The sequence below is a fragment of the Harpegnathos saltator genome, unplaced genomic scaffold (genome assembly GCF_003227715.2).
Source record: "Harpegnathos saltator strain DR-91 unplaced genomic scaffold, Hsal_v8.6 scaffold758, whole genome shotgun sequence".
Lineage (NCBI taxonomy): Eukaryota > Metazoa > Arthropoda > Insecta > Hymenoptera > Formicidae > Harpegnathos > Harpegnathos saltator.
In genome coordinates this window covers 197,501-211,458 of record NW_020230602.1, presented here as the reverse complement: position 1 = coordinate 211,458, position 13,958 = coordinate 197,501, and the positions used below count along the sequence as shown (strand labels likewise).

Here is a 13,958-nt window from a genome sequence, read left to right as displayed (position 1 = left end):
ACGCGGCGAAAGTTAACGACGACTCGGCGCGCTCGAAGGGGACGCGCGCGCTATTATGCGCGTTCCAGAAAGTATGCCATACGTATGCTAATAATTGAGCAACGGACTCGGGAACGGGATGGCCAGCGGCGTTCTCCTCGCGGATCGATCGCCATTCTCAATTGATTTGTTCGTCCGAACAGGAGATTCGGGGAAAGTCTCGAGTCGCTCAGTCGGCAAAACAGTCGCGCTTAAATTATGGAATTACGATTTGCGAGTAAGCAGACGCCGTAAAACGTAAAAAGTAAAAAGTAGGAGCGTCAAATAATGCAGACGAGAAGCAGCAACAGCACGGATCGGAGGGGGAGGATAGGATATTAATTGAGGAGAAAAATAAAGAGAGCGAAATGGTATGAGGAAAAAGGCGCGGCGGAGAGCTCTTTCGAATGAAACATAACAGAATTTACAAACAGCAATTGAGTCGCGTAATTGGATCAGAGCAGCAGCATGAAACCAAACTCCAACGAGGAGCACTCGGCGATTGTCGCGGCGATGGCCGCCAACCCCCGCAGTTGGGTTCTCGAGATGGCACGAAGGGGCGACGTCGACAAATGTCTCGCAACATTTGTTCCATTAAAGTCTAGAGGCGGTTTTCGGCTCCCTGGAGTAATATACGTATACCGCGAGTGAAGAGCTCCAGGGGACTTTTCTCTCTCTCTCTCTCTCTCTCTCTCTCTCTCTGTCCCTCGAAAAAGTCAGTCTGGGGGCGAGGGCCGAGTGTCCTGAGTGTATAACTCGATAACGAACCACCACCCCGCGATCGGCGGAATGAATGAATCATCATCGAGCGCGCGCGCGCGAGCGACTTCAAAGTATACAATAAAAGAAAATAGAAACAAAGTGAAATAAATACCGACGCGATAAAAACGTTCGAAGCGCAGTCGGTATCTCGCGCGCCGCGGCCGGAGAGATTTCTTTCGCGGCTACAGAGATTTCCGAGAATAAATCTATCTCGATCTTGCTTCATTTATGTTTCGTCTCGATACTCCAGAGCTCGAATCGAAACATCAGCGCATGAACGCTTCCATTTTTAACGTCCCTCCTTTCGTGCTGATGCTACTTTCGCGCTACTGCCGCTTTCAAACTTTTCGATTACGTTGTTTCATGATGAATTGACGAAATATCGAGGATACGTCAAGAGGAGCAACGGACTCGACGGAAGCTCTCGTCTCGTCTCCTCTCCTCTCCTCTCCTCTCCTCTCTCTCGCTCTCTTTGGCTGAGTGAAAAGCTACGTAAATCAAAGGAAGCCCGCTAGACAAATGTTCTCGAATTGAGAAATGGCTTCGCTCGCGCGCGCGCGCCGAAGCCGGTGTCTCACCGTTTGCTCCATTAAAGGCACGGCGAATGCACTTGGATGCAGTAGAGCACCCATGGAGAAAAAATGAAGCCTTGAAAAAGCAGCCTCGATAAATCTCGACGAGGGGAGACTGCCGCCCGTCTAGTGTTGAATATCACGCGAAGGAATACGCGCGTCGTTAGGAGGTCTCGCTGCGTAGTTAGGGGATTTATGCATAGAATACGCGTGAAGATCGCAGCCGACAAGCAGCCGACTTCCTTCTTTTTCCAGCTCGGGCGACTCGGGCCCGCCGGTTGTTCGTTTCGTCGGTGATTGAAGGCGTAACATTAATTTCGCCTTTAATATTTCTATTTGCTCTATTGAACTAACACTTGTATTAAATCAATATACACACATATCGGCGCAAATTGGTAATACTGCCAGTGGTGGCAGTAATAATATTTTCATCGGTATTTATTTAACATTCATTTCCCGGGGCGAGGGATGCTTGCCTGCTGCAAAAACTCGCGGGAAAATAGCGCGCGCCGCGAGATAAATCGTTCGCAGCGCGAAAAACGAATGACTGGCGGAAAAGCGAGCGGATTTATACGGGGGGGGGGGGGGGGGAGGATCGAGCGGTGACTTCGCGATTCAAATGGATGCAAATCGGGCGTGTATTTCTCCCTCCCTCTCTGCCTCTTGCCCCTCCTCGGCCCTCCTCGAATTACGAAAAGCGCGAGATATATATTTCTCGTCGATGGCAATTTATAAAAGTCCGCGATCCGGCGCGTCTCGCTCTCTCGAGTATCCGTTACACAGGCAGCGGCCGCTAACGCTTAGCAAATGAGCTGCTCGAAAGCCCTCCGTGAAAGCTCTTCTCTCGCTCGTACTCTGGACCGCGTCTTCTGGAAGCACTTGCCCCGACGACAGATGTTCGGCAGTCACTCCGCTTTTTCAGCTCGCTCGCGGCCGGCTAATTCGATGTTAGAGTCTTGTGCGCGGCGGAATGTCCGTCCGCGGGCAAACGTAGCCGAGAGCGAGGGAGAAAAATCGGCCTTTAAATTCCACTCAAATTTCGCAATCGACCCGAGCACGCAGGAGAGAGAGAGGGAGGGAGAGGGAGAGAGAGAGAGAGAGAGAGAGAAAGAGAGAGAGAGAGGGGGAAGGAGACCAAGGAGAGAGACCGGGCGAGAGAAGAGCAAAGGAGTTGATAACGCGCGAGTCTGAATAATCGCAACGGCGCGAACGCTCTCGAACGTGTTCCAGACGCTCGTTAAAAATGAAGTGTCCGAAAATATTTAGAAAATGCTTCCAGGCAATCGTAAGAGCGCGAGCTCACGGTCGCGTTACGCAGCCGCGACTTGGGCCGTCGCTTCGCGCGTCACGGCAGGCTGGCCCCGGCCGCTTTTGCGAATTTCCACGCAGCCGAGCACGTGGCGATAGGCGCGCGAGTTTGCTTATGAAGCCGCGCCATTAAGTCCACGGTGTGGCTGCTTCCGGTGCGTGTGTACAGACAGCAGGTATACGCGACGCACGTGCTAAGTGCGTGCGTGCGTGCGTGCGCGCGCGCGTGGGGTGTTCACGCACCTTGCTTCCGCGAGTTCCACTTTCGCGTCCGTATCGCGGGAGATACGATCCCTTTGCGCGAGGGAGAACGCGAGGGAGGCGCGCAGGCGAGGCGGCGGACGCGACTCGGATATCCCGGCGTGGAAGTGAGAGGGAAGAATTTCGCGAAATAAAGGCGGAAAGAAGCGGAAACATCTCGGCGCCTGACCGCGAAGACAAGCGATCGCGGAGGCGAACGGAACTTCTCAGGTGTGCTCCGGTGAGGAACGATTTCCGCCCTCAGGCGAAATAGGCTCGCTTCCGCTCACTCGCGCGCGCGCGCGTGCGCGCGGTATGTGTCGGCGGCGGAAGTTGCGGACGACATCGGGTCTGTCGAAAAATCGGCTCGCCGACTGTCCCTCGGAAATCGATCGGACGGAGAACGGAAAATGCGTCAAGTACGCGCGTGTACGCGGAAACGCCGTCGAAAGAATGTGAAAGAACGGGGAGAACGATTCCTCTGTCGGTCAGTAATTGAATTTTCCGCTGTCTCGGAAGAATAGAGACAGAATGGAGATACGCTGGCAGCCGGAAAGACGCAGAAAGGAGGCTTCTGATCGGTCAATTGCTTTCCCGGACGAAAGCTTTCGACAACGAGAAACGACGTTACCTTCGTCGTCGCGACAGATATTTGTCTGAGTTTTCGCGACTGCATTTTGGGACTCGGTTGGGGTAATTTAAAAACCCCCAACCGAGCAGGAATCTCCTACGAGGCTCTCATCCAGACGTCGCAGTCTGTCTTCGCCTAATCCCTAGATAATACGGAAAATCACCGTTACACGAGCCGAGTTTCTTTTCTTCTTCTTTTCTCTGTGCAGAAAGAAAAACCTTTCGACAGGACGAGCGAGCTCGTGAAGACGCCGGCAATCGGGTGTCCCTTGTCGAATTGGCGTCGTTCGCCGTGGAAGTCCGTTATATTTCCGACCGACTCGTTTGAGCGGAAATCCTGTCGAGACAACGGGCGATAAGGATGTTGAGAAAAGACGCAACCTCGACGTGCCTCGTCTCTCTCGCTCGTGGGCGTTATCGTTCGGCTAGGACGGCTAGGTAGATAGGAAGGTACGCAGGCAGGCAGGCAGGCAGGCAGGCAGGCAGGCAGGCAGGCAGGCAGATAGACAGACAGACAGACAGACAGACAGGCAGGCAGGCAGGCAGGCAGGCAGGCCGATGGGCAGGATGAATGAACGCTTCTCAGAAAGGGCTAGTCGGAGGCAGCGTCCTCAGGACGCTCGATCCCTTAAAATAGGCGGAGGAATCCTCGATTAAACGGTGCGGCCAGCTGACAGGGATACTACGCGGAACCACTACGCGCAAACCGGTTCGCGAAACGCTTGTGGGAACAAAGACGGGTTTCGTCCGCGCGGCGGGACTCTGACGTCACGCGCGAAGCGGAAAGTGGGTGGATGGGTGTGCGAACGCGTGCGTTGCGTACGTGCATGCGTGCGTGCATACGCGCGTATGTGTGTGTGTGTGTGTGTGTGTGTGTGTGTGTGTGTGTGTGTGCGCACGCGCGCGCGCGAGTCAGTGAGGACGGTCAGTGATCGCTCCTTTTCTCGGTAGACTGGCGTGGCTCTTCTGCGGGACGTAAGCGAAACGGACGGCTCGAGCGCGGTGAGACACACGAAAACCGCAGGAAATTTCATTTCCAAGTAGCAAGTCGCGAGAAATGGCAGGGGGGAGCAGGGAGGAACGAACGGATGATGATAACCCGCTTGAACGTAACCGCATTAGCTCTCCGCGGATTTGAGCGCAATTCCGGCCGCCGAGAGTCACTTGCTGATCCGCGACGAGAGCTGAGTTTTGCGACAAGCAAGCGGAGATAAGCTAATTAACGGTGATTAGACCCGCCGGTTAAAAATCGCGGCATTAGGGATATAATCTCGTGCGCGTCACGCCGGCAGGAAGATCCCCCCGTGCGAGAGCGACGGCGTGATATTCCCCGCCGCGCCGCGAGGGGATTCCCGATCCTTGAATCTCGCGCACAGCTGATCGCAGGTGGCACATTGTCTCGCGTCCGAGCGTGTTGGTGGCGTCGCGTTGTGCAATCCACATTGCAGCGGTGTTTCGTCACGGCCAGCAAACGGACCCGCGCTATCTAATGCGTCATCGATCGTTTCCGGTGACTCAGATAGATCGGAGCCCGGAGAGACAAGACGAGAGGAAAGAGGGCCTTTCCGCGAACGAGGAACGGGACAGTCCGGTTTTCGGCGGCTGGCAGTGGCGCCCGTCATATCTCGACCTTTTTCAATTTAACGACGAAATTTCCGAGAGGGTTCCGGTTCCTCTTCGTGTCGATAGTGCGATACAGAAGAGAAAGGAAGAATGCGGGCTAAGACGATGATACAAATCCGTCATGGGAGACGCGAGAAAATGAAAGAAGTATCTCAGCCGTGTCTGTGAAGAACGCGAAGGATAGAGAGAGAGAGAGAGAGAGAGGGGGGGAGAGGGGAGGGCAGAGAAAAAAAGGGAACACGAACGGGGATGGGAAAGTAAAGAGGCTGAGAATCTCTGCAACAACTGAGAAACGAGTGATTCACCAAGCCGCAAAAAGACGGGAAAAGGAAGCGAGGGGGAGAGGAGGGCGAAGAGCGGCGGTATCTCTCAGCGGGCAACGCGACGAGTTGCTGTCGCCGTCTCGCTTGGCGTCGCGACGATAATCGCGGCAAGAAGTACAACGAGTACCCGCCCGATTGGGAGTATCCTAGCGTCTTCCTAGCGTTTCTTCTTTTCCCTTTCGGTGTCGACTTTTCGTTCACGCGTTCGTGATGAGTGGCAAAGCGCGTGTCTGGTATTAATTAAATACTCGCGTCGAAGCCCAGAGCGAAAGCAACGGGAGGGCCCGAGAGGGAGAACAAGCGAGGGGTAGAGAAAGGGGGAGACGGGGGGAGAAAAATTGCCGGGCGAAAGTTTCCGCGCGAGGAAGTTAACGAGACATCTTCAGAAGTGCTGCGAGGTGATTGCGCGTCAGCTGTTCGCTCCAGATCGCTTCGCTGGAAAAGGGGCCGAGGCAGAGGGAGGACGGAGAAGAAGACGTTTTTCTTATTCACGAGTAAGGTCCGCAGGAGCCGCCCCTGAGGGTTGCTCGTGAAAAGAATAATCAGCTTGGCTGCTGCACCGTGGCTTCTAAAGATAGACTTTTTACGACTCTTTTTGTGACGCTCGTGTAAAGACGAAATCCAGATGATCGCCAAGCACTGCGGTGCTCGCATTGTTTATCACTCGCAGTCGGTCGCGCTTCTTCTATCCGGGGTGAAAATGCAATCGTGTTTCAATCCACAGACGCGAAACCGCGAAGGACGACCACGTCGGCGACCGAGTGAGAAAATTTGATAACGGGCTCAACGCCGAGGTTCAGCATCGCCTTCCGTTACTCGTCACGCCGCTGGGACGGCGGGCGCTAAGGGGTGAGAAAAAAGAGCCGAAGACGCCTCTTCAGGCACACCCATAGCGTGCCCACAAAATATCGCAGGAGCGCGCACGTGTCCGCGCCTCTCGGAGATCTTTAACGGTTCAGAGTCCTCCCGCAGAGAACAGCCGCATTGCGTTGGTCTTTCTCTCTCTCTCTCTCTCTCTCTCTCTCTCTCTCTCTCTCTCTCTCTCTCTCTCTCTCTCTCTCTCTCTCTCGCGCGCGCGGTAACCTCCCGGTAACGCGAAGTCGCCGACACTTAAGAGCCATTGCGCGCGTGGAGGAACCTATCCGTAACCTCCGACCTCGATTTCAATCGCCGACAATCGACGCTTTGTCTCTCCTTAGCGAGCGGCGACGCGCTATATAAATCTTGTCACTTGCGCGACAGTAAACAGTCGTCGAAGATCTCGGCTGCGCGATTGCAGGCGACGGTATGCAGATCGCAGGAAACGCATCCGCGCAAGAAAGCCTTCCTTGTCGCGGCCGTGTTACGCGCGCGACGCAACGCCGACGCTCCATGTGTCTCATGTGAGCTTGACGTTTCATTAACACCAGAGGCCAAGTATCGCGCGTGCGAACAAGTTTCTTCTCATCTTTCGAGAGTAGATTATGCAATTACGCATAATCTGCTTTGGATTTCCCGAATCAGGCTGGAAAAGTGATTTATGCATTTATGCCTTGTACCGGCGTAGTACCGTATCAGCAAAATAGCACAAAGAGCCGCGTGACAATCGTCACTGCGAGAAGAGCGTGGTGCAATGACAAAAAGGACACTCGAGAGATCGGAGGAGGCTTTTCGCTTTCTCTTTGTCGCGTTCGTTTAAATAGACTCCCCCCGATCGCTCATCGGGACTTCCTTAGATCTAGTTGGACGTCGCGCGAGCCAAGATAACGATCGAATGCATCTTCGGCGACGTTGCTTTTGTCTCGGTCGTTGTCTAGCGTCATGAAATTCGCCGTGAAAAGACGACGTGGAAGATGAGGCGGAGGGAGAGAGAGAGAGAGAGAGAGAGAGAGATAGAGAGAGAGAAAGAGAGAAGAGACAAGTATCCACGAGACAAAAGTTTCCACGAGCGAGAAGGGGTTGAGGTAGAGTTTCCACTTTGCGAGAGCCGTCGTCGACAATGCTTACACTCGCGGAAGAGGGTCGCGAAGGAAGGATATCTGATGAGAACGTCGCAGGATAGGAAGCGAGGCGGAGTAGGAGACGCCAATGAGGAACGATATCCTCGTTTCACGGGTTCCCTCGCGCGGAATCCGACGGATCGTCCATTGAGGGAAAAGTCGGTCAACGATACACCGGGCTGTAAGCTTCCCGCGAAATGAGCTTTTACCGAACGGCTATGGAAATGAGCGCGATACGACGGCCGCGCGTCCTGAAATCGGAGCGGCCGGAGATGACGCCCCGCCGGGCTTTTTCGCGATCCATTTTCTATTGTGTTGTCGCGCGCTTCCAGCGCGCTTCGGAATCGGCCGCGGATCGCGGAGTTATTGGCGTGCGAATACGGCATTATATATCGCCGCGGTAACACGATCAAGTCTCCCAATCGGGAGTCTCTACTCTTTCCTCGGCGGATATCTCAGGATTCTATTTCCAGGCTGTAACAACACGTATAAAAATGTTATCACGCGATAAAGCCCCCATCCGGGAGTCTATTCTCTTCTCTAACGCGCGATATCTTCTTAGAGTCCCATTCGGGAGTCAAATATCCTCCTCCTCCTCCTCCTCCTCCTCCTCTTTCCTCTATATCGGCAACAAGCGCGAAATCGATTTCGATCTGCGCTCGGGGCAAGTTCGGGGATCCCGACCGATGCAATTTCGATCAGATCTAAACCATACCGAGAGTGGAGGGGAATATGACGGAAAAAGACTACAAAAAGTGTCATGAAACTCGATTAAAATTCGCTCGCTGCGAGGTACTCGCAACGAAGCCGGCAACGATGCCGGCGAAGCTGGTGGTTGCACTTCTCTCGAAATCCGCCGAGAAGCGGAGGGAGCGGCAGCAATAGCAACATACACGGGAGAGGGAGGAGGAAGAGGGTAGGACTACCCCGTCAATAATTATCGGACTCGCGGCGGTACGATAAACCGCCGGCGAACCACAGGGAATAAAACCCAAAATTGTTTCTCGCTCGTTAGTCGGTATCGCCGTCGTTTTGGGAGTTTAGAGATCCGTTTCTCGATGACGAAAGCTCGCTCGCTCGCCCGTTCTGTCTGTCTATCTCTCTTCCTCTCGCATCGAGCGAACGGCATCGGTCTCATCTCTATCATCAATATATCCATTGCGCCGATCGATGAATTCAATTTTACCACGTAAATTCGCATGCGAATCTCCCCGGCGAAAGAGTCGCCCTTTCGGACGATTCCATAGACTGTTTCACAGTATGTGTGTGTGTGTATATATATATATATATATATATATATGTATAGGGTGCCCCATTTTAAAAAAACGCACCTCGATAATTCTTCAACGAAGCATTTTCAGCAAAAATGTTTCGAAAGTTATATAGTATTTCAAGGGGGACATAAAACAACTATACTATACTGTGTCATTTGTAAACAAAATAGTACAGTTGTTTTATGTTCCAAACAGTTTTATGTTCTTAAAATCATACAACTTTTGTCCGAAACATTTTTGCTGAAAATCCTTCGTTGAGGAATTATCGAAGTGCATTTTTTAAAATGGGACACCTTGTATATGTACATATGCCAGCCGGTCTTGTGCGCTTTCGATAAAACGCGAAATCCACGTACTCCTGATTAAATGTCTACAGCTAAGAGGTGTCTACGAACGACACAGATACACCAAGAGACACAGAGAGAGAGAGAGAGAGAGAGGGAGAGAGAGAGAGAGAGAGAGAGAAAGAAAGACCGAGACTCGATGGAGCCGCGGGTCATATCTACGAGAGAGAGAAAGAGAGAGAGAGAGAGAGAAGCCAAAGAGATTTTCTACATCTAACCGGAGCAACCCTGCCTCGTCGTGTCGACCCGGTCGGACGAGTCGGACTCTCGCGATCGATCAGCAATCATATGGGATCAGCCGAGCAACGGCCGGGGGAAGCATGACAGACAGCGAAGGGAAGTGAAGAAAGATAAAGAGAGAGAGAGAGAGAGAGAGAGAGAGAGAGAGAGAGAGAGAGAGAGAGAGAGAGAGAGAGAGAGAGAGAGAGAGAGAGAGAGAGAGAGAGTGAGAAAGAAAGACGGTGGTGTGTAGCTCACCTAGACCCATCTTGCGCTTGAGCTTCTTGAGTACTTTCATCTTGCTGCGTAACGGTGCGAGGATATTGCTGTCGCCGCTGCTGTTGTGCTGCGGCGTGGCCGGCGCGTGCTTGCCGTGGTGATGATGGTGGTGATGATGATGATGATGCTGGTGATGGTGATGATGAAACGGTTCGTAGGGCGTAGTCTGTTGCTGATGGTGCTGGTGGTGTTGATGGTGCTGGTGCTGGTGCTGATGCTGATGCTGTTGTTGTTGCTGCTGTTGTTGCTGCTGCTGCTGCTGCTGCTGCTGCGGCGGCTGCACGCTTGCGCCGGAACTGCCGACGCAGCAATGACAGGGGTGGCTTTTGCTGCCCTTGACCACGCACTCTCCGGACACCCCCATAAATGTAGCCGTGCTGCTGCCGCGGTCTCGGAGAGTCAGATGCGAAAACTTGCGGCGAGGTGTGCGGAGAAAGAGAAAGAGAGAGAGAGAGAGAGAGAGAGAGAGAGAGAGAGAGAGAGAGAGAGAGAGAGAGAGACAGAGAGACAGAGAGAAAGACAGACAGAAAGAGAAAAAATGAGAAAGAAGAAGAAAATTTGATGGAGACAGTTATTAACGAGGAGGAGAAGAAGAAGAAGAAGGAGAAGGAGGAAGCGGAGGAGCTACAGGAAGAAAAGATCGCGGAGCAAGCAGACCGATGACTCACTGACGATCGCACTGATTCGGACACTGATCCTGAAGACGCCGGGACAACTATTCGGGACTATGTCTCCTGGTTGCTGCACACCACTGTCCGGCCGATCGAGGTCGCAGAGAGCTACCTAAGCGAAGCTTCAGCTTAGCGCGAGGACTCCCGATAGGCTTGACGAGAAAGACGATGATGATGATAAAGACGAAGACGGAACATAAGCCGACTTCTCTCAACGTGACTTATATATCCTGTCTGTCGCGGACACGACTATCATTCATCCGGTGCGAGTCGGAGGTGTATACGTGCGGACGAATGATCGTCGCCTGGGATCACTGTAATCCTAAGCCCGATGTTGAGGAAGAGGAAGAGAGATGCGACAGACTTGTGCGAAGGAACCGCGTGTGTCACGACGACGACGACGACGACGACGACGACGACGACGACGACGACGACAACGACAACGACGACGGCGAGTAGCACGACCTAGCATGTAGCCGCGAATCGCCTGCGTGTCCCGTCGAGCGCCCTGAGACGACTGACTGTTTTCTGTCGTGAGCGCGAGAGTATTGCTGCAACGAGCGCGAGCCAACATCCAATGGGGCCGTGCGAATCCCCACCGTTTACAAGGTGGAGGCGCGCTGGAGGGGTGACCGGCACCTGGTGGACAGCTGCCCCTTACCTGGCTGCGATGCACCCGGCCACCCCAACGCGACCAGCACTTGGGATATACCTCACCTCGCCGCCCGGGGTTAGAAACACCAAGTGACCGCTCATTGGATTCGGAAAAAGGACTCTCGACTTCGACTCCGTTCCGCTCGCCGAGTCGCTCGGCGTTCTCTCAACGCCGAGTTTTTCCCTTTCGATCGCGCGACGTCGATCGAGACTTGCCGATTGCCGCCGATCGAGCGAGCGGCAGCGACCGTTGATCGCTCATTCTTCGGGTCTGTTCTTTTCCGAAGAACTTTTGAACTAGTACATACTACTGCAAGAAGTTGAATGCGAGGAAATATATCTGTTTCACTTCAACTAATCGCGCTAGTTCGGAAGTTCTTGGAGAAAGGACAGACCTATCGTCTCGCAGTTGAGATAAAGGTCCTCGGTGTCAGCGGTCGGGATAAAGGATGCGTCCCGAGGACAATCGTCGGGGAGATCTCGCAGCGATAAAACGAAGAATCCGATAAAATCGTAATAATCGGGACTCGGGGCTCGGAATTCGTCGGCGAAAAGGCGCCTGTCGTTCTGCGACTTTCGTTCCGTAATTTCCGTTTTTCGATGGCGCCTCGTCCCGACTGAAAGAACGACGGCGGCGAATCTCCGTGAGCGCACCGCGACGAACGCGACTCCGTTTTGGTCGTCGACTCCGAGCCATGCCGCTCGGAGCATATCGAGGGGGGAGATCGTGTTTCCATGGGACTCGAGATGCATCTCTCATCCCATGACGAGATACGAATCGAGATCGACGCGACGCGACGTCGGCCCAGCGACGAATCGCCGGATGATACAAATAAAAAGGAAAGGGAGTCGGGCAGAAATAGAGAGAGAGAGAGAGAGAGAGAGAGAATGCGAGAAACGATATTCGTGTCTGAACGTCACACGCGAAAGAGTCTTATACAGGTACCCATATACCCTGTTATCCTTCACACATGGTGTACTTGAAATCCGCTCGGTCCTAACCGTTCATGCGGGCTGCGCTAGAGCTGATAGAAGAATGGCCCGGCGCGATAAACGAAGCTTGTAAGAATCCATCTCGAACTACTCGAACTAACTCGAACTAACGACGATTTCATTCGAACGGGCTTTCGATTCAACGACGACGGTGGCGTTGCGGGCGGTCGTAGATAATTATGAGGACGCACAGATGGAGAGCGAAGAGCGAGAGCTCCTCCGAGGACACGACGCTCGTACACCCTCCTCTGCAAGGACGCGGGATTGAATTTGCGCGAAGGAGACACCGAATCGACTTACGCGCGACGGGAAACGTCGTTACAGCCGGGAATTGGATCTGCATCGGGTTGACGAGGAGATGAAACCAAAGTCCCCCGATCGGCGATCGATGACTTATACGACAACCCGACGTTTCTTTGCCTCCGTCTCCTCGCGGTCGACGAGCGGTCGACGCGCGTCCGACGGTACGTGTTAATGGCATTCGCAAGGGGAGTGTTGACTCCGCGCGAATTTGCGCCGCGGAATTTATCGAGCAGATTATGCTCAGCGAGTACATGAGGCAGAAAAGAGAGGAGAGAGAGAGAGAGAGAGAGAGAGAGAGAGAGAGAGAGAGAGAGAGCTGTGTACATCAGGGGGAAGAGTTATTATTCCAGCGACATAATGACGCGGCTAAATACATGGGGGAAGCGTCCAACCCTTCCTATCGATGACCTCGTTCGCGTTCCTCGTCCCGCCTGACTCCGACTAAGCGTCGGTTACAACGAGCCGAATGAGTCTCATTTCGCGACCCCATCTGATCGGCGAGTCGAATTTCGCGCGGACCCGACACGACGAGGACGACAGGTTGCGGTATTCGCGCGCAAGGTGCGCTCAATATATTATGCACCCTTGCGAAGTACGAACGCGATGCTGTTATGAGAGCTCGGATAAAAAGCACTCGCTCTTCCTCGCCGTTATATCCGTCCGATCGATCGCGCTGCCGTCCCGGCTGCTCGGTGGGAGAGAGACAGAAAGCGGCAGAATCTCTATCGGGCGGCAGAGCGAAGTCGCGGAGCGGACGAACGCCCGACACAACGTGGATGCTCTGTACCCACGTGATAGACGCCTGTCGTGTCGCTTTGTTAGCAATTATTTCAGCCGCGAGCGAAGCGGAAGCAGAAGTAGGAAGAAAAAATCGCGGAGCGCGACGTCCCGGCGCAGAGATTAACGGAGATCCAACCAAAGTTGCGCGGCGCGTCGCGTTTGAGGGAGGACTCACACCTGGGCAGACAAACGGAAAGCAGAAGAGCAGAAACTAATCAGAACGCGCGCTGATAGTCTATCTCTCTCTCTCTCTCTCTTTCAAGAGAGAGAGAGAGAGAGATAGAGAGATTCAAGACAGACTAACCTAGACAGAAGAGACAGCGCGAGTTCTCATTGGTTTCTGCTTTTCTGCCTAGGTGTGAATCTTTCCTTACACGTAAGCGTGGAGCGCGTAAATATCCTTGGTATGTATCGCAGAGTCGTGAGAGAGAAAGAGAGTGGGAGGGAGGGAGAGAGAGAGAGCGAGCGAGCGAGCGAGCGAGCGAGCGAGCAAACAGGCGGCCGCGCGAAAGTCAAATCAAACAGACAGCACCTACGCGGCTGCCGACTGTCGACGAAAGAGAGGTTTGTCACGCCGCGCGGTTTCCACGCACCGTTCCTCCACGCGGCGGCCTCCTCACTGGTGTGCGTGCGGATAGATAGCTGGCTGACTGGATGGCTGCGTGTATACCTGCCTACGTCGTCGCATTCGTGTGTATTGCCGGGTATTATTCGCGCGCGCCCGCGTGTGTATATTCGTACGGTAGTAGGAAACGGGCCAAGAGAGCCACTCGGCGCATTCTCGTAGGATGGAAAATATGCCCACGGCACCGTGGCCGCGCGGCTTCCTTTCGCACATCCTTTTCGCCGGTGCCGGGCGCCTTCTCTTGCGTAACGATTACGACGAAGACGACACGCGAAGTAGTAACCGAGTGGTGTCCGCTCGCGTCGTCACGCGAGTCCATTCATAAAGATCGATCCGAGGCTTGAGAGGTCGTTTCGATATC

General features: G+C 53.7%; 1 protein-coding gene across 2 annotated transcripts in view; it reads right to left on the bottom strand.

The window, feature by feature from the left end:
* neur (E3 ubiquitin-protein ligase neur) overlaps window positions 1–13,958 on the bottom strand; it is a 61,554-nt gene that overhangs the window by 22,698 nt on the left and 24,898 nt on the right. The window contains exon 1 of one of the 2 annotated variants that reach the window (XM_011144244.2): window positions 9,551–10,035. The exons of the other annotated variant lie outside the window; for it this stretch is intronic. Within the exon in view, the coding sequence (XP_011142546.2) occupies window positions 9,551–9,935 (385 nt within the window). The 5' untranslated portion in view covers window positions 9,936–10,035. Of the gene's footprint in view, window positions 1–9,550; window positions 10,036–13,958 lie in introns of those variants that run through there. 2 annotated transcript variants of the gene reach the window in all.